We start from the raw sequence: 17851 nt of genomic DNA on the forward strand, positions 1-17851 counted from the left end.
CTCTAGCCATCCTCTCGCCTCAGCCTCCCAAGCAAGTGGGACCACAGACACGTGCCACCACACCTGGCTAATGTTTTGCCCAAGCTGGTCTCAAACTCCTGGACTCAAGTGATCCACCGACCTCAGCCTCCCAAAGTGCTGGGATTACAGTCACGAGCCACTGTACCCGGCCAAAACTACTCTTAATAAGGGCAAACAGGAAGCCCTACTTCTTGAAATTCCCTACTACTGCCCTGCCTTCCAGAACTCCACTCACTCCGATGTTCTCCCCTGCCTCTGTGTCATCTCATTATAGAATCTCCCACAGCTCTTTGAATTCTGGTGTTCCCCACAGAGTGAACCTTGGCTCTCTTTCCACGTAGTACACCCTTGGGCATTCTCCTCTTCTCATATTTATATGACAATGTATCCCAAAGTCTTGTGCCCTGACTAGTTTCCAGATCTTCTTTCATAGTTGCCTCCTGGACATCAGCACCTGACTGTCCCGCCAGTAACTTAGCATAGCATGTTCACAGTTATTCTCATTGTCCGCTTCTGCCTGTCTCCTGCTCACTTCTTAAATTCCCTCTGTCAGGTACTGACAGGACAGTCCACCTTGTCCCTTCTGGATCATCTTCAAATCTCTCTTTATTATCCCTTTCCTCAGTCAAAAGTCATGATGTTCAAATTATCCTATGTCAGGAATATTTTCCAGGTCATGTTTGTCCTCTTCATTCCCAATGTCTCACCTTAATTCATATCCTTATTATCTCTTGTCTAGACTATAGCAACAGCTATCCAAGTGGTCTCTGCCAGTCTCTACCCAGGCTCCTACCAGTGCCCCTGTTTGCCACCAGAATTACCTTTCCAGAAAATAAATATGGCCACAATATTTCATGCTTAGAAATCCCTGCTGGCTGCCTACTAACCACAGTATGAAACGAACGTTCTTTGCATGTTACACAACACTCCTAGCCACTTGGCATGATTTTGCAGTCCACAACCAGCCATACTCTAAATGCACTTGATGTTGTGGCACCACCATGTCCACGACCAGTGACCACAGTGACTAGCACACTTCCTTTTCAGGACTTCTTCCATTTGCACATATTTCTTCTTCCACTTGGATTCTACCATCCTCTCCCCTTTTCCTACATTCCCACTCGTCCTCCAAGAGCCAGTTAACATGTCACCTTTTCCATGAAGCTTTTTAAACAACCCCGAGCAAGTCATGTCATTAATTTATCTATTCAACTAACATGTATTCGCTGAATACTGTGTAAGATTATGAAGATGCAGGGGTTATAAAACAAAACAAAAACAAGAAGTGTCTTCATTCATAGAGCTTATGGTCTAGTGACACAGACAGACAATAAACCAAATATATGTGTGTGTATATATATATATACATTTCAATTTGTAGTAAGTGCCTTGAAGATGATGAACAGTACATGGTAATACAGAACCAAGGAATTTAGATAAGCTGGTTCTCTATCCCTGTGGCCAGCCTTTCTTAAAATAATGTTACTCTTTTTTTCAAGCACCTGCTTAATTTACATGTCTAAATAGTCTCTGCTAGACCTTTAGTATATCAGTGATTTGTTTTATTCATTTTTACATACTGGACACATACAGGAATTTAATACGGATGTTTGATGATTAAATGAATGAATGAGTGATTTAATTAATGAACCAACTGTTTATAAGTGTCTAACTCTAAATTAGAAAATTCCACATGCAACTAGGTAAAGTACATTCCAGTTGCTCATATGTTACCTGAAATCTCCAGTTTCATTAAATATCAGTTTACACATATTAAATTCAGACACATATTTCACCTCTCCAAAATGGACTAGAACTAGTTGTAAGAGAATAAAATTTCAGCAATGGTGAGAGAAATAATACAATACAAGAATACTCCTTAAAAACTGGGATTCCATTATCACTTTTTGATACAGCCAGGCCAAGTAACAAACAAGAGGGATGTCAACAGTTCTGGAAATCAGCCTCCACTGGGGGCACAGTGGGATCTTTTCTAGCTAAGGCTGAGGTTTGTTTGAAAATACAACACAGTTCAGAAGAAAACTTGGAAAGGGGTTATGCAAGGAATGGATGGACAGCTGCCGGCTGGTCCCGATGGAAGTTATGCTGGAAGCTCCGGATATGATATTCAACAGTTCTGCTGCCAAATGTGCAGACAAGCTCCCGGGACAAAAGTCACCAATAGCAAACCCTGGGAGCTGGAGAGAAAGAAAATGGATTCCGCCTGCCTTTTTGTCCTTCTTCTGGGGGCTGAGGGGAAGAACAGCTATGCTATATGCTACAGGGGCAATAGAGATCAATGTGGATGATGTGGGATAGGAAAGGATGGGCAAGGGCAGCTTTGTGTGTGAAGGAGTTTGACAAACAAGAGCAATGATCGTACATGAGCTGATTTCTCATACACACATAGAGGCAATCCTCAAATCCTAAAAACTTCCTTTAAAACCACAGAATACTATAAACAGCTGACCATCGGGAGGCTGCCTGAAAGCTCAAGTATCTAGCAGGTGGGGACTTGTTTTCCAAGAGCTGGTTCAACAGGACAAACTGAGAATTGTGATCTCACTGGGGTGTGAACACCAGAATTCAAGCAGCAGATGGTGTGATTTAGTGGAAAGGCCATTGGAAAAGGAGTTAGGCTGGGGACAGCATCCCAGTTTCCTCTTCTGCAACAGCATGACCTTGGGCAAGTTGTTAACTTCCCTGAGCCTTTATTTCCTCAGCTATAAAGTATAAGAGGAGAAAACCGAAAACTTCTCCTTACCTAACTTTTAAAACTGTTGTGAGGATCAATAGAGATAATATATGTGAAGGTTCTTTGAAAACTGAGAAGGATACATTTTTTCAATGAATCATTTTACAGCATTTTCTGTGAGCCAAGCATTGATCGGCATGCATTTCAAATATTAAACAAAAGTGAACCTTTGAGGTTGGTACTGTTATTATCCCTGTTTTAGAGAGAAGAAATGGGCACAGAGCAAGTAAGACCCTTGCCCGTGGTAACACAGCTAAGGAACAGCAGGACAAAGATTTGATCCCAGATGCTCTGGCTCCTAAGTCTCTTAACAACTACACTGTTTTGGCTTATCATACACAGCTTCTAAAACTATGTATAAGCTTTTACTCATGTATAAATAATAATAATAACACCCAATCCTGTAGAGTACTATACACTTTACCAAAAGGCCTTTCAGGTTCATTACCTTCTTTAATTTTCTTAATAACCTTATGAGGTCATTATTCTTACATTCTGTTGTATAGATGAGAAAACCATTGCTTGGACACCTGTTGACAGTAGGACATGTGTTTCAAATTATTTTTTCAGTAATGGAGAGAGATATGCCGTGCCCAAACCACTCATACCCACCTGTCTATCCCCTTCCATCTATGAATACGGGTTTTTTAAAATGGAAGATCCCAACCAAAGACAAAGCATAAAGAAAATAAAACCCAGAAGAAAAAAGTGGGTGCATAATACTGACCAGCCATTCATATAGATAAACAGGGACACCTCCTACAAAGTGTTATTTGCACAAAATTATGTCTTCCACTAGTGGTTCCAGTCTAGAGCCTAAAATTCTACCCTAACATAGTCATTCCTTTGACTGAACACCCTTCCAGTTAAAAAGTATCTTCAGAAGAATAGAACATTATCTTGTCCATCCCAGTGTGAATTATTTCATAACATTCTCCCAATTTGACAGCTAACTAAGAGCCAACTCTAGCCGGCACACAAAGCAATATGAAACATAAAAGGTCACAAGATGGGTTCAGAGCATGAGACAAGCAAGAAGGCACAGCCAAGCTGAGATTCTGAAAATGAGGCTTAGAAAAATAAGTGAATCCAGAAATTCAAGGTGCACAGAGCTCCAGGGGAAAGAGGTGTGCAATCAAAACTCCAGCCGAAAAGAGGAAGAGAGGGGTCTCCCGGGATGTTCTTCCCTTCTGGATTTCCAGAGTCTATCTCATGGCACTGCCAACTGGTTTTCATCCCTGAAGAGCTATGCCTGCATCCCTGTGAAGATGGTGGCTGTCATTACCGGAGAACACATGCACAGCAGGAATTCCTGCCACAATGTGAGGAGGAGCAAGAGGAGAAAGAGTGAGGGGGTAGCCAATAGCAGGGGAGGAAACTCTAGATGGTTATGTTTAAAAGGATTTGTTCCACTGTCAAAACCAGAAAGCTCTCCCCAAGAGCCAGCTTTAGAGAAGGAAGCCTGCAATGACAGAGAGGAGGCGGGATGTTATTAAGGAAGCTCTTTGGAAAGGAGGCTGAAATAAGGGAAGAAATATTAGGCAAAAGGCAGGCATGTCCATAAAAATCTACCTGTGGACTGTGATGGACCAGGAATGCCTGGGGGATGCACAGAAACCAGGCTCTAGTGTTTCTCAAAGGCTCCTAAAGCCACCCTGATTCTTTAGGACAAGGACAGCTCTTTAAATCCAGGCCATCAGAGCACTTGCCCATTCCTGATTCTCTCCAGTGACTGGGATAGGACCCAATGACTGCCAAGCTTGTGAAACTGCAAAACTGCAAAAACTCACACTTTCTCCTCTCAACTGCCCATTCCCTTTTCAGGGCCCCATGCTCAGGAGAGACATCGATCTCTCCCCGCCCTGGAGCTGGGGGCCCCAGGCCAAGCTGGCATCAGCTCCCACTCAGGCTCAGGCTGTCGGGTGCTCAAACAAAGACATATTCGGACCCTCCTGCAGAGACAGGGGGCCTATTTCTGGGCCCAGAGGGAGCTGGCCTTAATCTGTTGCACAATGAATGACAACAATGTTAAGAATGAAAATATGGTTTGGGGGGATAGTCCCCAGGAGCCCAACATTTTGGTATTTAAAGGAACTTTAATGAGCTTAAGAGGCTAATCTGGAGTTCAGGAGGGGGTGTTTTGTTTTGTTTCGAAAAGTCCTTTTAAAGATTCCTGAGGCTTGATAGGGAGGAGGCAACAGAATTGTGAGTCAAGGCGTGGCTGCTGTGCAACTGAAGGGGCGGGATGGAATTAGAGAGGAAGCTGCTCCAAAGAGCTCCTCTCATCGCAGCAGTAGAACCTCGTGCTCAAGAGATGAAGGATGCTTCTTTCCAGGCTGGAGAAGTGTGATGTTCAAAGAAGTAGCCAAGAGTTGAGAATGAGTGACATATTTACGTCCTACCAAATGCCAGGCTTCTGGCCAAATGACTCTCCTGGTTTATTGGTGACAGCATCAGACGCAGGCACTTGGCACCTCTCTCACCCACCAAAACACACCCACCTGTAGTAGCAAGACATAATCCAGCATCCACTAAGGTACCAGGCACGGTCAGAAAGGTTTTTAGAGGCCCCTAAATGGTTACCCAAAGAGTAATGGTCATGAGGTCATGCATACTTGAGAGTTATGCCACTCACCATCTATTTGCCTGAGCCTCACCCAACTGAGTGGCCATGTGACTGTTATTTTGTGTATCTAAAAGGCTAATTAGACCAGGTACAGTAGCTCATGCCTATAATCCCAGCACTCTGGGAGGCTAAGGTGGGAGGATCGCTTTGAGGCCAATAGTTTGAGACCAGCCTGAGCAACATAGCAAGACTCTGTCTCTACTAAATAAATAAATGGCTAACTAGAAAATCAAAAGAACACTAACAGTCCACAAAAATGGTTTGGGCAAAAACTGAGGCAGCTGACGAAATGGAGTTTAAGCAACATCTGATGGGTGGTTGCAAGAGTCAAGTTAATAGAATTCTATAGGGTATAAGGGAGGGAGAAGGGGACAGAGGCAGATGTGAAGTCCAGATACAGCATGTGGTCCATTCCCAGCAACGGTGGACACTTAAGATATTTTTAATACAGATGGAGTTCAATCGGACCTGTAGGATAAGGCAGTCCAATCCATAGTGGCCAGATAGCTCTCAGAGATAGATAGCTCTATCTATTACTCTGTTATACAACGATAATAATAAAACACAGATCGATCTATTGGTGCAAGGATACACTGGAGGCCCAGAGAGTCAGAAAGGCCAGACATATTTGCTGTTATCCAAAAATAGGATTCCCAAACTGGAATCTTGAAAGGCTGGAAGAGATCAAACTCTTTCATGTGACTTCAGTTAGAGGACTAGGAAAAGCACAGTCCACTTTGTATTTTTAGTTGTTATGACATTATGGTGCAATAATGGGGAATCTGGCAATCGTTTCATTAAATTCTAGCTAATCTGTGCATGGCAGCAAGGCGACAAGCTCTACAGATGACTTGGTTGCCTTGGTTCACCACTGTAAAGAACAGCACAGGGGTAGGCTTTCAAAATCCTTTTTTAACTACCCAGATGGGGCTATTTGTGACGGGACTAAGTATACCCACAGGGTAGGAAACCGATGTAGGGCTACAGTTTTCTTCCTTACACCATGTCTTCACTAATACTTCAGGGTTTCTACTGCATTCCAGTTGCATCTGCTGTCTAATGCCAAAAGAAACTTAATCCCTATCCTAAGTCTCATTTTATTTATTTTCAGTAGTGTGAAAACAAACATGTAGCAAGATTACAGTGTTTACACCTCCTTTTTAGCCGATATAGCTCTAATCCTCCCGTTAATTAACACCAGGGCCATAGCAATTTTATTAATTTCATCTTGGTTAAAAATATAGACAGATAATTGTGCTTTACTAAAATAACAATTTGACATTTGGGGGGTGTTCGCTTCATTTTAGCAAGACGGTTGGACAGATTTTATTTAAGATATGACAAGGAGACACAAAGCTACAGTCGACATTGGTCAATGATAACGTAACTAATTTCAGTTATGATAAAATGACTAAAACACCTCCTGTCATGCTAGTCAAAGGAGACTAAGGAGAAAATGTTGATCCTATGGGGTACCAAACCAGAGCCTCCCTCTCTTTCAGAAAACAGGCCCTTCTAAGGGGGCCCAAAGGGGAAAAAGGCATCTTTTCTTTGTCCTCTGTGATATTTGCTCCAGAACCTTTTCTACACTTTGCTCTTAAAATTACCAACTTCCTCAAACCAAATCTGAAAAGGCAGCGACTGTCTAATGTTCCTAAGAGACTTCTTGAAGAAAAGGATATAGAATATTCCTAAGAGGAAGCCTCAGCCATGCTGGACACAGGGCTGAGCCCTCCCACATAGGAGCCTTTCTGCTTCTCTGCAGAGGGTAGGAGAGACACAGCTCACCCCATCCAGCCCCCAACCCTCTAGCTCACCCTCCAAGTGGCTCATATGGGAACTTCTCTCTGAAGATACGTAAGAGCATTTACAAATTCATGTCAGAAAAATGTTTATAAAAAAGAAAGAAAGAAAATTGAAAAACACTGACGTAGAGCTAAGGTTTCAGAGTTAGAGCAGAAATTATTTTTAAATCTTTCTCTTGTGGATGTGATTGTGCTTTTTTTCCTCATAATTCATTTTCCAGTGTTGTATATCTGTACTTAATAACCAAGATCGTAACATTCAGTATTGGTTATTTTGAACTTCATAAAATCCAACAATGACATTTTGTAAAATGCATTTATTCTAAGATGCTTTAGTAAATTTCTGATCATATCATGAGTACTTTAAACCTTTGTCTACTTTCTCCCCTCTAAACACTATGACCTAAATAATTACTTTGACTATAAAAGAAAAAATAGCTGATAATGAAATAATTGGAATTTTTCTCATTAGAGAAACAGCTCCTGCCCACTATCTCCAAAAACCTTCCCAGAATTAAAAAGCAATAATGAAGAGGCTTCCCTGAAATTAGTGGTCTTTCGATTAGTACAAATGTTATAAATACGAAAAATGAAAAAGCAAGAGAACAATGAATGATCAGGAAAGTTACTGGCACTAAAATCTGAATATCAAAAGCTATTTCCTAGCCAGGTACGTGTAATATGTAAAACTAGACTGAATAAATAACTTTTAAAAATGTGTTCCATTTATGTAAGGATCAAAAGAATCCCATAAGCCTACTGTAAAAAGGAATGTTCATATCTAGTATTTTAATTCCCAGAATACTATTAATATCTACTCCTGCTATCTAATTTTATTGCAAAATTTTAAGTCTTAGATTCCAAGAAAGTCTTTCCCAGGGACCAATACATATAAAAAGAGAAAACACCTCTGAACAAGGAATGTTTCCAATCACCCTCTAAAATTAAAAAGGGAGAAAAAGAGAGAGAGATTAAGTGCCTGCACAAACACAACCACAGCCCATGGATGGTGCTTACGCCGAGCTAAGCCCCCTACAATTTAACACAGACATCAGTTTATTGCCTAGCTGTGTTTGATTTTTATATTCCTGAAATTTTATTGTGCCAGGAGTGGGGCCAACAAAAGATAAAGTAAAGCAAAAATGTAACAATTGCCTCTGTCATTCCATCTGCCGGCCCCTTTCATGAGTAACTGCATGCCCAATTTTGATCTCCAAGTAATGTCACAGTAATAAAACTAAACTAACTCCTCCTCACACACACACACTTCCTCGACTACCTTGATAAAATGCAGAATTAGTTCATTACTGATGCTAATAGATATCATTACCTAAGTCTTTTTCACCACGGAGCTGCCAATCAGCGGGTCCAAAGAAAGATGCAGAGAAAGCTCTAAGTGTGACAGCCACTTTCCCCTTTTTCAGTCCCTTTCTTTGGAAAATTGGTCTGCTCCAAAAGAAAGGGAAGAAAACATCCACTGGCTCTTTGAGGAAAGATTTCCCAAGGCCTGTGATTTGCTGACATGCGGGGAGTTATGATGTTGTGAGAACAGCCCTGATGACAGCAATACTATCCCACTCTGCTCCTAGGATGTCCAGAGCAATCCAAGGGATCATGATAAACTTCATATGTGAGGGCAGAGGGCCCCGCCTGACCCACAGAGCCAGGCACATGAAAGAAACAATAAAAACTTGATTTAACTGTGGGATCCCTTCCAAAGGGCTTAATTATCTATTGTATTACCACATTCCCGTTATTCAGCAGTCTCTTCTGTCTCAGACTGAAGTCCAACTGCAGTATTTGTTTGGAACAAATTCAGGGAAAACTCCAAACTAACCAGATCATAGAGGACTCAGTTAAATAGGGAACAACAGTTATATAAATAGAAGTCCCCTAGACTGGAAAATATTTTGGTTGTCTGCTAAGTTTCAGGAACATTGAAGACAGTTGAATCCACTTTCAAAACATCTACACCTATGTTATCTTCATGTTTCATATGACATGGTACAGATTCATCAATTGTAGAAATGTTGTCATCCCACCAAACTAGCTATTTTTCCATGTTGACATGTCATAACAAAGATAGCCTTCAGTTCTTAATTTCTATACATTAGTAAATCAGTGTTCCACACTCTCGCCTTAAATGCTTATTTTCTGGGAGTAATCAGAAGATAAATTATTCCTAATGGCATCACAGTATATGAGAAAAATACTTAATAAAACATCCTGAAGTCTTCCGATGAATAGTTGTGTGTGAAGACATCACTGTCAATACTACTTTTTTAATTAGAAAAACTTGGTGTTTGACATTGTGAAGGTGTAACAACTAGTTGAGAGAATGAAATTTTAACTTTTTAACTGGTTGCCTAACACCATAAACAGACAGCTAAGAATTCAAATGCAAAACTGCCCAACAGCAAGAAATTCACATACAGATGGCTAAGATAAATGTGATAAACATGCTTTGTTAACATTATGCCTATGATTGACACTGAAAACTGTGCATTCACTATATATTCTCTCATTTAAATGTGTAGAAACAGCATTTGAATTTCATGAAATTTGGAAACCAAGGCGCTGCCTGCATATTCATTTTTTATTAAGTGCTCCCTAACTTACCATCAACATTGTCTTACCACTTAACTTTCATCTCATTTTCTTCCCATTTACTTTGTTTGGCCTCAAATTTTTCAAAGATCCACCAAAAAAAAAAAAAAAAAAAAGCAAAGCTATTTTTACAATTGTATTTTTTAAAGAGGAAAAATGCTCTTTGTAATTGCTTCAGGACTATTGCCTAAAACTGAGTTGTGTTCCCTCTGGAGGATAAATATCTGGCTATTCCCGATAGCTTCTGTGCAATATCTAGTCCTACACTCTAAATGGAAGAAGGCTTTGATAAATACTTGATGGCAAGGACAACACAGATGGAAAAAGTGTTGAGCTATAAGCCTCCTGAAGGCAGGCTCTGAGACTTTTTCTCATTGTTCTCTCCTCATCTAGCCTAGCGTCTTGCATATAGAAGCTCCATAAAAGCTTACTGAATACAGAAGTTTGTCCTGAGCCTAATTTTTTTACAGAACAAACAAATAAAAATCCCTCTCCTTTTTCACCTACAGATACCACCATGCAGACTAAGACCATTAAGATTATCAAATATATTCAAACCTTATTTTATTGGAAAAAGAATAGAATTGGAACGGAGGATAGAGAAGAGAAAAAAGGAATTTTTAAAAAGGAATAAGTTAACCTAACAAGCAATTGATGGGCTAAGCACAGGCTACTACTGCTATGATGCCATGAGCTAAAGAGGACAAAAAACTCAATTTTTAGAAATCTATGGTTCCAAAAATATTTTTAAAATAAAATTAAAATCCTTCACTGAAATGTCAGCACCGCTCTGAACAATGTAGCTCACATCCCTCTGTAAAATCTTCTTGGTTCTGGCTAACAGCTGGCAAGTTGATCCCTGCAATTTTCCCTTTGCAGAAATAGCTTTGTGAGGAGAGAACTGACCCTCCTGGGCTAATAAGCCCAAACCGCGCCAAACCTGGAGGGCTGAAATGGAAGGGACATTGTTGTGTTAAGTACTTTACAACAACTGTTTCTTCTCCTCTTGACACAGCCTGACTTCCTTAAAGAAGATTTGACTGGCCAGACAGCTGTGTTGACCCTTAAGCCTTCTTTGATTCGTGATTTTTTTTTTAACAAACAGAATAGAAATTCACAATCCAAATCCTTTCCTAAGCCCCAATACTTGTGAATTTGCCAGTGTTGTGCCTGAAGGATGTGGACATTTCAGTAATCTATAAGCAGAAAGTTAAAGATTGGGTCTACACAATACCAAAACCTTTCGATGAAAAGCGAGAGAGAAAAAAGCGAGCAATCAGCCAGAAGCTTTATTCAAAGGTGATACTTGAAGTTGTGTGGGCTAAATCTATTTAACTACCTAAAAATTACACTTTTCACTCAGACACCATGTCAATAAACAGACAACCAAGAATAGAGACAGGCATATCTTCTTTCAAAAATGTTATCCATAATGATCACTTCATAGGTTGTCATAAGGAGTTTTCACTTTTTATATATTGTCCAATTCATCCAAAATCGAGCACACATTTCTTTTAGTTCTGAAAAAAACCAAGCTATTATCTTTTCAAAACGACAAAAAAAAATGCCTAGTACTCTCTCCACATGGGGGTAAAATTCGAGCATTTTAGGGCAAAAAGGCGGAGTGGCAGAAACAATTTTTTTGTGTGGTCACAGGGTCTAATCACTTTGTCAAGTTTTTAAACTTGCATAGCCCCAGACAACAGGAAAAGAAATACTTCTATTTATTCTCAGTGCTTTTTGTTATACAGAGACTTCTCCCGCTCAGCCCCTCTCATTGTGTTTTTAATAACATGATAGAACTGCTTTTCACGCACGCTAACCTTCCTTTGATTATCTTCATGTAATGCTGTTCCTTTCATTCACCAGTGACAAATGCAGAATTTTGCGCGTGCACGCGCGCGTCCACACAGTCAACCTACACCAGTCCTAATGCACAAAAAAGAGACCTCTGGATCAGCCACTTTTCTTCAATCATCTCCAAAGCCCTGCAAAGCCAATACCCTTATTAATTAAACATTTCGCAAGGAAAAACCGTTCCCTCTCCTTACACCTCCCAAGCTCCTACCGGCACGCCCGGAGAGAATGAGGAAGTTCTCTGCCTCCCACTTTCTGGCCTCATCCAGGCTTTGGTGTTATAAAAATCTAGTTTCGAAATATCCACTTTCTTAAATGCCCGCCTCCCAGTTCTCCTCTAAACATACCAGAACGTTCGTGTGGACAGGAGGGAACTGAACCTGCTCCGTGCAGAAGAGCATATCCACACCTGAACTAGGGTAGAGGCACAGGTTGAAGGAGAGGGCTTCAGTTCAGGCCCCAACTACTGTCCTAAAAGCCCCTGCATCAGAAGGTTCTGGAGAAAACCAGGAAGGCGACAGTGAAAGGGCGAACGGGCTGTGCGCCTAGTTCCGAATGGCAGCAGCGCCATTTCCGAGCCCAAACTATCCGGACTCCAGCGAACAAACCCGAGCGGGAAACGCGCACAGGGCACAGGGGACAGAAGCTGCGGGGTCAATACAGTCTCACCGCACGGCACAGGCGCGAAGCCGGCGCGGACACCTGGGTAACATGGCTTGAGAACCAGCAAGGAGACACGGGGTCACTGGCAACCCGCAGGGCACCCCGGTAAAAAGTGGAGACCAAGCTTGGGGGAGACCAAGCTTGAGGGATTCCAAGGCTAACAAAGAGTGGCCTCCGGGAATGGCCGAGTCAGAGAAAGGGGCCTGGGAGGACTAGAAAGTAGGCGAGCAGACCGTGGAGGAGAGCCGTCGCGCGCACTTCTGCGGGACTCGGGCCACTGTTGCGCGCACCCGCGCGGATCTCTGCCCTACCACCTTCCGGTGAGAGGCAATGTACACGACTGGGCTGAGGGGAATTTCTGCTCGCTGGGCGTGCCTCTTGGGCCTTCCAGAACAGGACTAGGGTAAAGGAGGACAAAGTCCTCGACGCATACTGATGCCAGTGCGTGGGGAGCGCTACGGGGGCGCGGCTACTTACTTCTCGTAGTCATACTTGCAGTAGAGCTTCTTGTCCCGGTAGAAGCAGGTGGTCTCCAGGGGCTCTTTGCAGGAGGCGCACTGCACACACTGCTCATGCCAGAAGCTGTCGTTGAGCCGCAGCAGAAACCTGTCCAAGATGACCCGCTGACAGCCCTCGCAGACAGACTTGGGGCTCACCGCTCTGCCTGTAGCCGCAACAGACGTTCGCGGGTGAGCAGCCCGGGCAGGTCGACCATGCCAAACCTGGCTGGGACCCGCTTCTGATCCCTTCACACTCACGGATTCCCCCAGCGCCCCCCAACCCAGGGAGTCTCTGCTAATCAACCAAGCTGAGACTTGGAAAAAATCAAATCAAGTGGCGTTTCTAACAAACGGAGACTATGTGAGAAGGTTTAATTCCTAGCGGGGGAGGGTACAGAAATCAGTAATTGGCCTTTAATTAACAAACACACCCAGGTATGCTCGCAAACGTGTGCACATCCTGTAAGATTAAATTACATACAAATTTGTGCTCTCAGGTTTATTACGTCGTAATTAATTATTAAATCACTATGCCTGTCTCTGACTGTTTTAAAAACTGAGAATGTATAAGAACAATTTGGATTTTTCTTTGTTAAAACGCAGAGTTCTGTTCTATTTTTTGAGGGGAAATAAAATTTTCTCTTTTCTTCCTAAAAAGTCCTGGGGGTACAGAAAAATATCGTCTCACTCCGTAGCAAACCTAATATTATTCAAACCGATGAACCCCAAACCGCTGAGTCTTGACTGGCATGCAAATTGCACATGAGTTTTTCATAACTAAGAAGCGTCAAAACAGAGGGAGGGAAAAAATTAGCGGAAGCAGCAAGCCGCAGAGTGTCCCGGCCGGGATTCCCGATGCCAGGCGCGTTCGGCAGCAGTGCTTGAGGGCGAAACGGGCCTCAAAGCGACTCAGCGGAGGCAGGGAATCCACTCTTCGCTACCCCTTGGACTTTTTGTGTTTTGTTCCTTTAGTTTGTGGGAGGCGGAGAGGTGGTTCAGGTGGCGACGCTTGGCCACCTTTATTGGCACTTTTCACAGCTATTGAAAGAAGGCCTTGTCCCCCAGTAACAACACTCTTGCGCTTGTCCCCCCAGTACCAACACTCCTGCACTCCCCATTTCCCAGCTGCACTCTCTGTCCACTCTCCCCTTTCGAGAGGCCAGGCCACCGGCTCGGGAGCTGAACCTGCCGCTTTGGGGAGCGGACGCGGAAGGTTAGGAGAAGCAGCGAGATAGACCTCAATTTTACAGTTCTATTTTCTTTCGGTAGGGTCCCGGCGTCCTGGGCCAAGACCTGGGCGTTGAGAGCCAACGTGGGCCGGACGGAGGGCACAGAGCAAAAAGCGACGCCCGCTGTATACATAAATCCGCACCCGCTACCCGCCCGGGTACTGCCTGCTCTGGCCTCCGCTCTCTTCCGAGGCTGGGCAAGTCCAAAAGTTCCCGAAAGGGGGGTTCAAAGAGGGGCGCTCAGTGCACGTGATTTCGTTTCATCTGGGGCGTTGGAGGTGAGGAGATTCCTCTCTGGATTTGGTTTCTCCAGCAGAACTGTCTCATCCTCCACATTCATGCCGCTCTAGCGGTTCCGAGTGAAAGAGTCAAGAAGTTTAAAGGACAGAACGAAAAATCTCTCCTGATAAAAATACAATAAAATAAAATAAAACTCGGGCTTCCCAAACTTGAAAAGCTCCGAGGGCAGAGTGGTTGGGGAAGCCGTAACCAGAATCTCTGGCTTCAGCTCTGCAAGACCCGTGTGTGGACACTCTTCCGGGGTCCTTGACTCACTGCTCCTACTCTGTAGCTGCAAAGGAGTTGTGAGGGGGGACCCACAGGACCCGGCATCCAGCTCCAGTTAATTAACGCGGAGGCTAGGGCCCCGCCGCGCGGTCTAATCCCCGCGCTGAGCTGCCTATCGGCCCGGAAAAGTCTCTCTCGGCCGTGCCTATGGCTGAAATTGTGGCTGGAGTTGGTGGGGGAGAGAAGCCGCCTCGAACTTGGGCGCTCCAGGCCTCGGGTCTCGGATGCTACTGCCTCTAGGCCGTGAGAAGAGGGCGGCATTTATGAGACGTCGATCAGCTCCGAGATTAAAAATCCAGCCCTGGGTGTTTTTAATCACTTGCCATTCAGACGCCTGCGAACAAGCTCGCCCACCCCTCGCGGCTTTGCGGAATTCGGTGCCCGGTGCGTGAGGCCTGGGGCGGCTTGTTGGATTTATTTGGATGGGGACGACCCACAAGGACTGACGGACAGATAGTGATGGGGCTCAGTTTAGTGCATGAAGAGGGGCGCTAGCTCCCCTATCGCGGACCAGGTCCCAAAGAGCGGGGCTCCAGACCTCAGGGCCAGGCGGGAAAGAGAGTGCGCCCAGGACGCACGGCCTGAACACTCACCCAGCAGCGAGGAGAAGGAGGCTGAGGTGTCGATCGCGCTTTGGAAGTTCTCCTCCATCTTTAGGCCGTCCAGCATGTTCGGGCCGGGCCAGGAGGACCTGTAGAGGAGAAGAAACGATGCGTCTGACGCCCGTGTCCGCTGGGACTCGGCGCCCGCAGCCACCGCACTCCTGGGAAAGAACGGAGGGAGTGTCCAGGGCGACCAGAATCAGCCAGGAGGAGAGAGTCCAGCCAAGAGAATGTAGGGTGGGAGGAGAGATCAGTCACTGCGAACTGCTCTGACTGATCTGATTTCACTTGAAGTCAACACGTTATGTACTTAGGCCTCCGCCCCCCAACTGCGTTTCTCCTTCTCCTGCCCCCCCACCCCCACATCCATCCCTTGCCCCAGGTTTTCCATCCCGAATCCGACTCCGCCCCAACCTATACGAAGGTGGGCCCTCGGGACGTCTCTGCAGGAACTCAGCTACTGGGGTATGATGGGTATATAAAGAGTGGGTTCCCTCCCTCGCGCGACGGGGTCCAGGCACGCGGGACGATGGGGTTTGCAATCCCGCGTGCCAGCCGCCGCGTTGCGGCCCTCACCTGCCCCGGGTCGAGAAGGGGCACAGTAAGGGACCCGGAGAGCTTCCCGCCAGCTTCTGGACTCCCGGCGCTACACTCTGCTGGGGGGCGCGCGGGAGCCGGTGTGCGGGACGCGCAGGGAGGTCCTCCCGCCAGTCGGCCAGTGCCGAGAATGTCTGCAGAAGCAAAGGAGTCGCCTCGGGGAGGAGCCCCGGCTGGCCCGGCTCAGTCTTGGATGCATTTCAAATCAACTTTCAGAAACACGCCCGCCCGAGCGACAGCCTAGGCACGGGTAGCCTTACTTACCTGGTAGGCGAGCTCTCTCCCAGTGACTGGAGCAGAGAGAAGTTGCGGAGCGCTGCTGGAAGCTTCGGCCCGGGAAGGCGTCGCCCCCGAGACTGCAGCCGCAGGAGCCGCCCTCGGCTCCGGAGCGCCGGGGAGGGAGCCGGAGCGAATGCCGGCCCCTGGCTCTGCTCCTCGGCGCGCCCGGGCAGGGCCGGGACGTGGTCGCGAGCTGCCGGCCTTCCCGGGACGTCCTACCAGCCCGCGTCGCTCCTCAGCAGGAGGAGAGAGCCGGTTGCTTCTCCGAGGCTAGGAGGGAAGGCAGAGGCCCAGGGTCCTGGGTGCGAGTCGGCCCTGCTTCGCCGGGGCGGATCCTGCAGCTTCTGACAGGGGCCGCGGCGCTGCGTGCGCGTCGGAGGAGAGGGGGTGGGGTGCGCTGGGCGGGGGGCTGGCAGCGCGTCCCGTGGCGGGGCTGTGGTGCTCCCTTTCCCAGCCTAGCGGTGCGGCCACCACACGGCCGCGGCCCTCTGCGCCCCTCCGCCTCTGGGAGCTCTCGGACACGCAAAGTTTCCTCCCCTCCACGTGTAACTGTTACCTCGGGGCTCTCTGGCCCGGTCGCCCCCCAATGCCCCTCACCCCAACTGGGCCTTTAAGGAGATGTCGGTGCCTCCTGGACCGCGGTGCGGCCTCGAGGATTCCCCCGCCGCTCTCTAACTGCTGCAATAAAAGCGCTGCAATCCTTACCCGGGCCCCGGGAAGCGCTGAGAAGCTGTTTAGCGCCGGTGGTTGCGGACCCAGCAGCTCTGAGCTCCTCAAACCCCTTATCACCTGAGGGCTCTCGCCAGTTCCCAACTTCCTTTAAGCTCGAACCGTATTCATTGATGGGGTATACAGAGGCCATGGGACCCACGGTCTAAGAATCACGCTCTTGGGAGACACTAGGTGGGATCTGCCCCCCAAGATGATGAACCTGCAATGACACTCTACAGGAAATCAGGTACAGGGACATTGTTAGGGGAACAAAGTCTCTGGAAATGTGAAGTATCTGCACCTCCTAACTTTAATTTACAGTAACAGACCTTTAGCTCCCTTCAGAGCAGGAATAAGGCCTTATCCGTCGGTATATCCCAGGAGGTAAGCATGTTGTGTGGCCCAGGTGGACGTCAATAAATAAATCACAATGCTGGCTAGCGTTTATCATTTATTTTGTGCCAGCTTTGTTACATAGTCACCTCATTTAATCTTTACAACAACCCCCATGAAGCGGAGACAATTGTTGTCCCAGTCTTACAGTTGAGGGAAATGTAAGGGAATTCATGGAATCTGAGTCCCATCATCTGAATATCATGGGAAGGTTCAGTTCAATTCAGTGGGATTCTCTGGGGCGCCTTCAGTTCCTAAACTGAACTGAACTGAGATGAGGCAGGCCGTTTGACATGGTGAACTCAAGCAGAGGAGATGCCACATAGCCAGGGTTTTTCTATTACCTCCTCCAAAGACAGAGGCACTTCTTTATTTTTAAATAAAAAGTGCTGGCAGCAACTTGCTCTAATGTGCTTAGGAGCAGCGACCCCATTCGCCATTCTAAGTGCTTTCTGCCAGCAGGCACAAGCCAAACACTGAATATGACTCCAGACGAAGGAGGGGAAATGGCAAAGAGACTAATGCGATACATTTGAATGCTGCTTTACACTTTTCAGGCATTTTCACATACACGATTTTGCTTGATCTTTACAGCAAACCTGTGAAGTAGGCAGAACAGTTTTATCCATTGTTTCAGAT

General features: G+C 45.8%; 1 protein-coding gene across 3 annotated transcripts in view; it reads right to left on the reverse strand.

The window, feature by feature from the left end:
- Positions 1-17139, reverse strand: part of LOC105492957 (LIM homeobox transcription factor 1 alpha) — a 155380-nt gene extending 138241 nt beyond the window's left edge. The window contains exons 1-3 of one of the 3 annotated variants that reach the window (XM_011760347.2): positions 16094-16763; positions 15224-15321; positions 12812-12998 (exon numbers count right to left, since the gene is read on the reverse strand). In XM_011760347.2, coding sequence (XP_011758649.1) covers positions 12812-12998; positions 15224-15299 — 263 coding nt within the window. In that variant the 5' untranslated portion in view covers positions 15300-15321; positions 16094-16763. Of the gene's footprint in view, positions 1-12811; positions 12999-15223; positions 15322-15808; positions 15962-16093; positions 16764-16813 lie in introns of those variants that run through there. The other 2 variants (XM_011760346.2, XM_071074807.1) reach the window with 2 other exon arrangements.
- Between the last annotated feature and the right edge of the window lie 712 nt (positions 17140-17851).

Source organism: Macaca nemestrina, chromosome 1, assembly GCF_043159975.1.
Source record: "Macaca nemestrina isolate mMacNem1 chromosome 1, mMacNem.hap1, whole genome shotgun sequence".
Taxonomy (NCBI): Eukaryota; Metazoa; Chordata; class Mammalia; order Primates; family Cercopithecidae; genus Macaca; species Macaca nemestrina.